This window comes from Phyllostomus hastatus, unplaced genomic scaffold (genome assembly GCF_019186645.2).
Source record: "Phyllostomus hastatus isolate PE091 unplaced genomic scaffold, TTU_PhHast_1.1 phas_contig_977, whole genome shotgun sequence".
NCBI classification, from domain to species: domain Eukaryota; kingdom Metazoa; phylum Chordata; class Mammalia; order Chiroptera; family Phyllostomidae; genus Phyllostomus; species Phyllostomus hastatus.
Window position 1 is genome coordinate 24090 of NW_025333998.1, and position 11423 is coordinate 35512.

Below are 11423 nucleotides of genomic sequence, written 5' to 3' on the forward strand. Positions count from 1 at the left end.
GTCACACACCCCTACCCCCCCCACCCCAGAAAATACCAGAGCTGAGCTCCCCAACATCTCAGCAAACAGCCCACATCTGAGACTAGGTAAATGGGACAGACAAGTATGACAACTTAGTGACCTTGTTTGTTCTTGGCTGTCCAGTGGGGTGGGGCAGACACTCTCCCTTCTAACATAATGACCACTCAGCCTTTATGTCCACAGCACAGAGCAATGGGAGCACAGTCAACCTGCTCCATTGAAAAAACTCCAGGATCTGCAGCTCCTCTGACTGGCCTGGGACTGTCCCATTCCTCCTATTAGACAGCATGGACTACCTGTGGGGTCCTCTGGGTGGGTGTCACCAGTCAGTCATGTTTTCTCTGGCCATCCAGCCCCATATGCCCAGTTTCTTTAGGTGGACAACTTATACTCTTTGTGTGAGGTGTGAAGGGGACGTTAGTGTAGACACTGGCCCCTCAGCAAGCCTGGCCAGCCAGGTTCTTTTGGGACATTGGATTCAAAAGTGAACTTTGCCAAGAGGTTAAAAAACAGTTGGAAAACACTTCATCAGTGGCACATTGGTCTGCAAGTATTATCTCTCTTTTTGCAGATTGTCTTTTTGTTTTGTTGATTACTTGTTGTTGTTGTTGTCATCATTCAGAAGTTTTTTAGTTTGATGTCATCCCAATTGATTATTTTGACTTATATTGCTTGTGCTTTTGGTGTCACATATATAAAATCACTCTCAGGACCAACATCAAATCCCTTTTCCCTAATTTTCTTCTAGGAGTCTTATGGTTTCCGGTCTTACATTTACATCTTTAACCCATTTTGAGTTAATTTATCTTAGTAGTGTAAGATGGAGTCCAATTTCATTCTTTTTCATATGACTATCTACTTTTCCTCACATCATTTACTGAAGAGACTGTCCTATCCCCCATTGAATACTCTGGCTCTGTCGTCAAATATTAGTTAACTGCATATACATGAATTAATTTCTAGGTTCTCAATTCATTTGCATTTGTCTATGTGTTGTTTTAATACCAGGACCATACTATTTTGCTTGCTAGAGTTTTGAAATATAGTTTGATTCAGGAAATGTGATGCCTACAGCTTTGCTTGCCATTCTCAAAATCCCTTTGACTATTCTGGATCTTATGTGGCTCATAAGAATTTTAAGATTTTTTTTATTACTGTAAAGTGACCCATTGGAATCATGATAGGGATTGCATTTCAATGTATTTGTGAATTTCCCAACTTTTCTCTTGTTACTGATTTCTAGTTTTATAACATCATGGTTGGAAAAGACACAATATAATTTTTTGTCTTCTTGAATGTGTTGAGACTTATTTGTTGCCTAACATATAATTTATCCCAGAAGATGTTTGTGTCTCCTTAAGGAAAATGTGTATTCTGTTACTGTTGGATGAAATCTTCTGTATATATCTCTTAGGTTCATTTGGGCTGTAGTGTCATTCATATCTGAGGTTTTCTTATTAATTCTCAATGATCTAGCCACTGTTGACAGTGGGGTATTAAACTTCTCCACTATTATTCATTCTTGTCTTATTGTTTTTTGTACAGACGTTGTTCCTGGCTTTCTTACTGTCCTCTCTGGTGATTTGCTCATTTGTGGCAATATACTTTGTCTCATATACCATAATCTTTGGAGTATGTGCTACAGGTTTTTGCTTTGTGGTTATCATGATGCTTAATAAAATATCATGTATTTGTAATTTTTATTTTAAGCTGATAACAACTTGAATTTGATAACATAAAGAAACTTTATAGTTTTACTTCTCCCCACTTATATTTAAGATTATAGAGATCAGAATTTACTTTTTTTTATCCTCAACTGAGGATATGTCAATTGACGTGATGAGAGGCAGAGAGAGAGAAAGAAAGAGATGTGGGGTAGAAACAATGATGTGAGAGAGAAACATCAGTCTGTAGCCTCTCGTATGTACCCTGACTGGGACCAAACCTGCAACATAGGCATCTGCCCTGGGGGGAACCAAACCTGCAACTTTTTCCATTCATGGCATGATGTTTCAACCAACTGAATCACACAAGTCAAGGCTACATCTTTTTAACATTGTGTACCCAATAATGAATTATTATAGTTCTGGATATTTTTAATACAGTTGTTTTTTTTAACTTTTAAAGTATAGTTGTAATGGATTATATAACACCATTACAATATCAGAGAATCTGACTTCAACTGTATATTTACAGTCACAGGAAGTTTTATTCACTGATATGTTTTTCTGACATTAATTAACATCCTTTTATTTTAGCTTAAAGGAAGCCCTTTAACTTTTCTCATAAGACAGGTCTACTGGTGATGAATGCGTTCAGTTCCAGTTTGTTTGGGAAAGTCTACTTCTCCTTTATTTCCTAAGGACAACTTTGCTGGGTACTATATTTAGTTGATGGATTTTTTCTTTCAGTGTATTGAATATATCATTCCTCTTTCTCCTGCCTGAAAATTTGTATTGAGAAATCCACTAATGTTCTTATGTGAGTTTTTCACAAGTCACTTTTGTCTTGCTACCTTTAAAATCCTCTCTCTGTCTTTGACTTTGAACCCACAAAGTGTGTGTGGGTTGCCCTTTTCAGCTTCTCCCTATTGGGTCTATTGGGCTTCATGGAACTGAAAGTCCATTTTGCTCCATGCATGGTAAATTTTCCACCATTATTGTTTTAAACACACTTTACATTTCTTTTATTCTTCTCCTTCTGGGATTCCCATAATGCTAATATAGTTTTCTTATTAATGTCTTATAAGTCCTGTAGGCTTTTTACCTCTTCGGCTTGCTCCTCCAACTGCATAATTTTAAATAACCTTTCTTCTAGTTCCCTGACTCTTTCCCCTGCTTGACTGAGTCTGCTGTTACAGCTTACTATTAAGTACTTCCGTGCATTTAATGTTTGCTTCAATGTAGGATTTTTGGTGTTCTTTTGTAATTTCTTTTTTTTGTTAAATTTCTCATTTTTTCATTTAGTTAGCTGTCTGTGGGATCTTGTACTTCATTAACTTCTTTAAGAGGATTCTTCTAAATTTTTTGTCAGGCAGTTTATAGATTTCCATGTTTTAGGGTAGTTATTATAGTTTATTAGTTTTCTTTTGTAATGCCATGTTTACCTAAAAATTTCATTCCTGTGTTGGTATCAGTGCATATAATTAAGCGGTCTCCTTTTCCCAAATTTACAGACTTTCTTCACCAAAAAAAATGGTTTCATTAGTCAGCTCAGTTTGGAACACAGGACAGGGAGATGATAAGATCCATAGGGAGGTGGGGAAAGTTATCAGGGTCTTTGTTGGGAAGGCCATTGCCTGTGCTCTGAAGGTGGTGACTGGAAGCTGGCTGAACTGTGTTTTGGTGGCTCTGCTGATTGGGCTCCCCTGATCAAGTCAGGCTGCTAGCTGTGCTCTGAGGCTAGATGGGCTTAGCAATCACCTATATTTGGGTGACGTTTCAGATTGTTTCATGGTATGGTAGTGCCTTGTAGGACTCTGAAAATGGTCAGGATTACAAGCTGGGCTTTACAATGGCTCCTGTGTGGGTGGAGTTTCAGACCATGTTCCCTAGCTTGATGGTGCCTCTAGCTGGATTTCATGTTCAGTTGAGGCAACAAGGAGAGCTTCATAGTCATAGTGGGCGCTGGAATGTTATCTGAGATCTGGTGAGGCCAATGGGTGTTTCCTGAAGTTGGCCAGGTTACAGGCTGGGCTACAAAATAAGTTACCATAAATTGCTAGCGGTGCTCTGCTATTGGATGTGGTTATTGGCAAGATTTTCTAGTTGGGAGAGGCCTCCAGCTCCATCCTACAGTTGGGTGGGGATAGAGACTGTTACACAGGTGGGCAGAATCACTCTCCTGTCTCCCTCATTGGATGGGTTACAAACTGTGCTCTATGATTGTGTGGGCTCATTGACTAGCTCCATGAATGGGTGAGGCCACAGTCTGTGTTAGTCAATTGGACAGGGTCATAGCCTGGGCTGTCTTGCTAGAAAGAATTATAGACCTGGCTCCACATATCAGCTGAACCATAGGCTTGCTGTCAAGGCTGCCAGGGTTCTCTGGCAAAGCCTTCAAAATGGCCAGGACTAGAACTATACTCAACAGTTGAGTGGGCCTGCAAATATGCTTCTCTGATTGGCCTGGGTAGTAGAATGGGCTCTATGGTTGGTACAGTGTGACTAGGGACCCAATTCAGGTAAAACTGCCAACTGAGCTCTCTGGTCAGATGGTATTGTTGCAGAAAATCACTTTCACACTTAGGGAGATAATGAAGCACAAACTTTATTATGCACATGGGCTCAAGGGGGAGGTGTTAATTTCCCAAAATCCTGAGCCCCCGATTTTTATTTTCCTGCGGTTTAAATAGTCCCAGGCTTCCTGCCTATGTGGTGAAGCAAAGTTACAGAAGCTAAATGCAGAAGTTAGGTCTAGTTACCTCATATGGGAGACAAAGGAGCAAAATGCAGGAGGAAAAATTTGCAGAAGCTACAGAGCACAGGAGCTTATCATGGGAGTTAGTGTATGACCTTGAGATGACTGGCCATTGCCTTGGTGACGGCTCCTTACCTATTTGCAAGTGTTACAGAGCATAGAAACTTTTTCATGGGGGGTTTCTTTTCCTGCTACAGTATGAGTAGCTTTGAAGAGCAGAAGAGCAGACCAGTCATTGGGCTCTGTCTTAAAGGACTTCTACAAGCAGGATGCAGTCCACCCAGTCCTGAGTTCTGGGTGCTAAAAGGCTCCCCCTTTGCTCACATTTCTATTAGTCATCTAGTAGTCAGCAATCACCTAGCTTTTTGCTTAAGCCAGACTGCTGAATCACATGGACATTACAACTCTTGCCTCCTTAAATCTTTGCAGGTGTCATCAACCTATGTCATTCCCTCCTTTTCCAGGGGGTACGATATTGCCTTCAACTTACTATTTTCACCAAAGAAAACTTCCGTTTCAGAGCCTTCCATCTGGCCTTCCCTTGGACAGTTGTTATTTCCTAGGTTAAGAAATGATAGGGTAAAAAACCAGGTTGGCCAACTGCTATGTGTGTCCTTATTATACATTTGAAATCATGGGAGATGACTGCTGGGTGGTTCCATGGATTGAGTGGACTCACTGTTAGATGGACATCACCTTACTTTCATAAATGTCTTCTAACAGGGGCCGTTATGATGTTTTGGGCTCCTAGATATCAACTGAGACACTCTATTAAAAACTCTTAGTATTTCTGTGTATTTTCTTTATCATGCATTTGGCTATTTGAATAATTTGCCATAGGTCTCCTTGCTGGAGAACTCAGGAAATTGTTACTGTGTACAATCTGCACACTCCTTTCTTGTAAGAACTGCCCTCATTTCCATCCACAGACTATGGGGCAAGTATTGGCCTAGTCCATGCCTAGGACTGGCTTGCTAAGACCATTGTGTTAAGGTGGGCTCCCTAAAAGCAAAGCCTGAGATAAAGTCTCTTGAATAAGTAATTTATTGTGAGAATTCTCTTGGGAGGAAGAGGGTAAGGGAAGCTGGATACCATGGAGGGGAAAGCTAAGTAAGGATGTGCTCTCAGCGGGACAATAGCTCTAGCCTGAATCCCTGGGGGCATGGGAACACAATCACTGCACATAGTTGGTTCATCTTTGGGGATGGGGACCAACCCCCAGGCCAAAGAGATGTAACTTTCAGGTGATTATGGCTTCATTTGCCCAAAGCAATACCCTGGGGAGAGGTGGCATGGCAGCCAACCCACATAGTTGCCAGGGCATAAGAAATCTGCCTGATGGTGAAAGACAAATACCGTATGATCTCACCTTTAATTGGAACCTAATCAACAAAAGGAACAAGCAAGCAAAATATAACCAAACGCACTGAAATTGAGAACAGGCTGACAGTGATCAGAAGGGACAGGGGAAGGGATAATGGGAGAAAAGGGTGAAGGTTTTACAGGAACAACTATAAAGGACACATGGACAATAACAAGGCAGGGTGGAACCAGGAGAAGGAAGTGGGGGAGCTGGGGTGGTGGAAAGGGGTGAGGGCAAGGAAGAAAACTGTACTTGAACAACAATGGAAGAAAAAAAAGAAATCTGCCTGAAAGTAGGACTTTTCAGGATGCGAACAGCATCAACTACATCAGTGCACTGTTCTAATTTGTCTCCTGAATAGCAAACTGTTTTTTGAAAGTCTTCTTAAAATCATCCTTAGTGAATTCTGCATCATTGCACTAGAAAAAAAAACAAAGATAATAGCACTCATTATCAGTGTCCTTAGATACCTTGCAACTGACAATGACAGGGACTCTTAACCAGGTTAAGTCTAAAAACACATGCATCTAAGAGTAACTTGTTTCCTAAGAACATGATTACTTCTAGCTGACTAGACAGAAATGGGAAATCATTACTACACTGGAGGACTCTTACTCATTAGGTTTGGGTTGTCTCTTTCAGTGAGAATTAGAAAAGTAATCTAAGATCTTAGTAACAATCAAATATCACAGATGTCTATGTACAACCAGTAACCTTCCTTTCACCTTGTCACTTCTATTCCCCTCTTGAGTCCCCCTGTTAAGTATATAGTCCATTCACATGCAAAGGACTCTGCAGTTTGGGATCCCTGAGAGTTCTGAGTGAGTATATTTGGGGAGAGGCAAGAACAACAGAATGACTTTAGGGCAAAATTCTCTCCTTAGGTTTGGAGCAGAAGGAAGTGACTGTTCTCTGTGCGCACGTGATCACCGTTTCAGAGGGGAATGAACCCTCAGGGGACTGGGGTTCTGGTTACAGAGAAACCTTCTGACTAACTGTTACTCTCCCTGGTGAGCATAAATCCTGAATTTTAAAACTTACTCACTTCCTGAACCCTTGCTTATATGGCCTTTCATACGATGAGAGAAACTCTAAAATTTCCCAGCACCAGGAAATGAAGGCAGAGTGACTTAATGGGAGGAAAATGAAATGGAAACAGGGGAGCCACTTACACTGGGGATAGTAAAGAATTCATTCATGGCCAGAACAAAATATCCCACACGGGCGTAGTCTCCCTTATTTAGTTTCTCCTTGATTTCGTCCAACTTCCTAAGTTTCTTTAGACATCGAGAAGCCTCTTCAACCTGGTGAGAAATATATCAATAAGAGAGTTACTGACATAGTGCAATGGCTGCCTATTGCACTATGAAATATTCCCATCAAATCCAGCAGAAATCCAAGGTGAAGATACAGGCAGCTCATGTTTTCTCTCCCGGGGACTTCAGATCACAAATCCCACAAGAACCCGTGTCAAGGTCAGATAACATTATGGTAGCCTGTATTGATGATTTGTTGTTGTTACTCACATAATTTTCATGTGGAATATTTGGGAAAACTTTGCTCTCTAAAGGGCCATAGACATTTAAGAGGAGGAACGCACATTTCTGCAAAAGAAAAAGGCAGTGAATTAAAAAGAGCTTGGAGAGAATGAGCCCATAGGCATGTCCAGACACACGCATGCCTACCCCAGTCTTCTGGAAGTTTCCCCAAACTGGTATTGCTCTTGGACACTAACAGGTAATGGCTGAGTATTTTCCTGCAAACAGGTCTGGTGAGTTTGCAGCATGGTTGAGGTGCTATCAGAAAACTAGGTACCACTTGGCATCCACCCCCTCAACCTGTGATTGATGGACTTCTTACATGTGAGGAGAAAGGAGAATGCTTAAGGTTCAAATTCAACTTACCAGCTTCTCTTCAGACCCCATAACCTTCACCAGGACTTCAGATTCACTGTCATGTTGCTGGCTTGGAGGATTTCCTATTGTGCAGTATGTGCACTTCCAAGCATTCCTGAGATGTCAGATATAAATGAGCAAGGAAAGGACCAGAAACTGTCACTATCACTATGGCTACCACTGTTCTCCTTTCACGAATGGCCAGTAGGCAAACAAGAAGGATGGATACACTTCTCAGGCTCTCTACAATTTTTTATGTGATGACCCTCCTCCCATAGAGGGTAGTCATAGAGGGTAAGTGGATGGAGGGTAGTGTCAGGGTGAGTGGTGGGTTCTCCTTTCCCCATCTGAGCGGCTGAGAGCACCAGGAACACTACCCACCAGACCAGAGTGCTTGAAACTGTGCCCTAACTCCTGGAGGCCTCAGGCTTCCATTAGCCTGTTGAGAACATGCACAATGAGGAAACCAGACCATGTATCCTTCCTTTTCTAAATAAACACAAAACACAAAGAGCTGGCATTTCCACTTCTGTAAAAAAGGGGTTTGTGCTGGGAGAGTTCTGGAAAGGACAGTGACATTATGAAGGCAAAGGACCCAGCCATTGGCCTCAGCCTCCCAGAGGCTAGAGGATGTTTCCCTCCTGCTGCCAGCATCTTTCAACAGCTCCTGGGATCATACTGCTGACCCCTGTACCTCCAGCCCAGCTCTGTCCCCATCAGGACACAAGGAAGAATCCCGCAGAGGGGAGTGAGCATTGCAGGAAGAAGGGTCTATAAAATGAGAGAAGGGGTCTGCATCTCACAAACCTTCTAGTCTCCACAGGTGGGAGGTGACAGCCCTCATGAAAGACTCTGGGACAAGTACCACAGCCAACGAGCTTTCCTCCATCCTGGCAGATTACACATTTGCCTGAGTTTTCCACCTAGAAGATAAAACAATGACCACATCCCCATGAGCTTCTGACAACCAGCACTGTGGGAATCTAGGACTCATGGCCTTTGTGCGAACCTTCAGGGACTCCTCTGTGTTTCACTGAGCTGTGAAGGAGAGCACAAAATGGGGGTTTCAGAAGAAAGATTCTTGTTCTGCTGTGAAGTTCAAGAGAAGCTTTTGTGACCAGACTGGAGACGTTTTTTTCTGTTAAACCAGAGATCCTAACACAGAACCACAGGCAACAAAACAAGAGGATGATTTCATAAGAATCTGAATCATCTCATTACCTTGCAGATAGAATGAGGTTCTGAAATAAAGTGTTAAATCCATTTGCTTACACCACAGTGACTAACATTACTGTTGGAAAAGGGGTATGTTGAGAAACTAATAAGATGGAATAAACATTTGAGAAAGCACTGCATCCTGTATTCTTGGCTGTCGGCTTCCATGAGTTGAATGGCCTGTTAGGGCTTCCTGGACTGTAGATTCACTGCCCAGAGGGACCCAGGGCCTGTGGCACTGCCTTTGGGTTGGAAAGACCATGACACATGGCCAGGTGGTACCTGGGAGGATGGAGGCCTTTGGCTCTAAAAGCCTGAGGAAGATGCCCCATGACTCAGCTTGGCATGTAAGGTGTGGAGGCTCCATCTCTCTGTGGCCAGGCAGTAACAATTGCATTGTTGCATAAACAATGTGAAGGTCTTCTTTCCCCCACTAAAGTACTCAACTAAAACTGTAGTGTTACCTGTCTCAATATAAATAACTACATTTCATTGTATTTGGAGAAGATAAAATTTGACAGCATTTGCATCCAAGTCTTGTAGTACAACTCCTTCCCATTAAACCCAATTAAATTTACAGAGCAGATATGAAGATACACTGTATTATATACAAACACGTGGGTTCATGGCAAAGACCTGGCCTGTGGCTGAGCTCTTTCTTAATGAAGGAAGCACAGTGTAAGGACTAATATTAAAGCTCACTGTCAGGTGCTGCTGTGACATCTGGTAACATTGAGATGGTCTTAGAGGGCCTGTGTGCATGTGCCTCTACCCACCCTGCTGTCCTGGACAGGGTCCCACAGCTAAATAATGCTCCTTGTTAAGGGACTACCACTGACCTGCCCATGTTGGAACATCAGGTTTCAGTTCTCTGTCAGCCATGGAATTTTTTCACATAGACCAGCCACAGCCTCCTATGGAAACATGGGATCCCCCTCACCCTCCCAGCCCCTGGTTGTCTACTCAGCTATGCAGGGAAACCTTAGTGAGGCCTGTGGGTCTGGCTCTGCCCTTCTTCCTTGGTCTGGGAGTAGACATGACTAATAACACCGGTCAACCCATCTGTGCAGTGACAGATGCCATTACTTCCCATCTCTCAAATGTCTGGTGGACATCCCACCCTCATCAATAGGATGAACAGGAGGTGATTGCAACAACAAAAAAAACACTTTGTAGTACGCTTTTAAAACGAAAAGTCAGTAATTACATATGAGTGTGGATCAATCAGGAATGATACGAGCCTCTTTTGCTTTCTTGGTTCTGCCTTCTGAGAAAACCCAGGTAGTTTGAGAATCACTGGAGGGTTATTCTATCCCAGATAGAAACATCCTATCTATCCCAGGGTGGAGAAATTCCTCCCCTTCTGTGACCATCTGAGGTGACATAAATGTGATTGGTTTGGAGACTGGCCCCCACATTGATGAGTGCTGGGTGGAGGGAAGTGGGCTGTTGAGGAACAGGAGGAGGCAAGGATGACAACTTCCACCCTTGTGTACTTTGACTACTTCTGCTTTCTCCAAACACATGCATTCTGTGCCATTTTTCTCCTGGGATTACTCCCTCAGACTCACTGCTGTATCACTTTCCCTTGCCATCCTTGTCCTCCTCCAACATTTACACAGAATCCCTCAGGTTCCAATCATTGGCCATTTGAATGGCCCCAGATGATCCAATCACTTTCAAAGCTGCAGTTCTATTGCTATGTCGCCAGCTCCCAGCTGTCCAGCCTGTCTCCTGCCTTTGTGCACATCCCTGTGTTCACCCAGCATCTTCTCCTGGGCCCTTGGATCACACCCCAAACTCATGCAGTCAAAACTGAATGTATTCTCTTGTCCCCCACATCCACTACCTGTTCTTTCTTGATGCTTCCATTTCATAAAACTACAACTTCCACAGAAAACCTGAGAATCCAACCTGGGTCTATACACTTTTTCTTATTGCAAATAAAAACTCCCCACTCCTTCTCACAGTAATTTTTAAGCTTCCAGTGTTGGTTCCATTGTCTCTGCAGGGTCCATGGCAAACAGGGATGCTGAGACCCTAATGAACCAAACAACCACAGTACACAAAGAACAGAAAGGTCCTTCTTGAAGCCAATGGGCAGAGTAAGAGTAATTTGGTACACAGCCATGTTATTTCTCTTAATGTAGGAAGTAATAAAGATAAAAAGCCACTAAGATGTATTTTGAATCTTGTTTAGGGATTTGGGATAAATAGTCTTCACTTGGGGGGAATCAGGACTTTGGTCATTTCTTTTAATTTAAAATATGTCCATATATGAGAAAGTGCAAGAACCAAGGATGTTGGGAACTACCCTGCCTGGTTTCAGAAGCTGTAAGCACCCCATGGCTAAGGCTGAGTGAGTGACCTTTCAGACCATAAGCCACTAAGGAGACAAAGCTTATCTCCCTGGGAGGGGCCCTGCTTCTGCTCCTTTTTCTTTACCCTGCCTGGCGCCCAATGCTTGGTGGGTTAGGCAATGACGGGTAAGATTTCCCAAGGGGGCAACG

At 42.7% G+C, this 11423-nt stretch overlaps 1 protein-coding gene across 1 annotated transcript; it reads right to left on the reverse strand.

Annotated features, from left to right (window-relative positions):
* Window positions 1–6062: 6062 nt before the first annotated feature.
* LOC123828159 (nuclear body protein SP140-like protein) lies at window positions 6063–8654 on the reverse strand. Its single transcript, XM_045852801.1, has 5 exons — window positions 8506–8654; window positions 7708–7813; window positions 7330–7407; window positions 6976–7107; window positions 6063–6222 (listed from the first exon to the last, which is right to left on the reverse strand). The coding sequence occupies exons 2-5, from the start codon at window positions 7726–7728 to the stop codon at window positions 6145–6147; spliced, it is 309 nt and encodes a 102-aa protein (XP_045708757.1). The 5' UTR covers window positions 7729–7813; window positions 8506–8654; the 3' UTR covers window positions 6063–6144.
* Window positions 8655–11423: the final 2769 nt, after the last annotated feature.

What these genes read in the sequence shown, in the direction of transcription:
- LOC123828159 (XM_045852801.1), bottom strand. Translation starts at nt 7,728, where the DNA reads ATGGGGTCTGAAGAGAAGCTG. An exon ending in TGGGGTCTGAAGAGAAGCTG is followed by an intron (nt 7,408 to 7,707) that starts GTAAGTTGAATT and finishes TTTCTTTTGCAG; the next exon opens with AAATGTGCGTTCCTCCTCTT. An exon ending in ATATTCCACATGAAAATTAT is followed by an intron (nt 7,108 to 7,329) that starts GTGAGTAACAAC and finishes ATTTCTCACCAG; the next exon opens with GTTGAAGAGGCTTCTCGATG.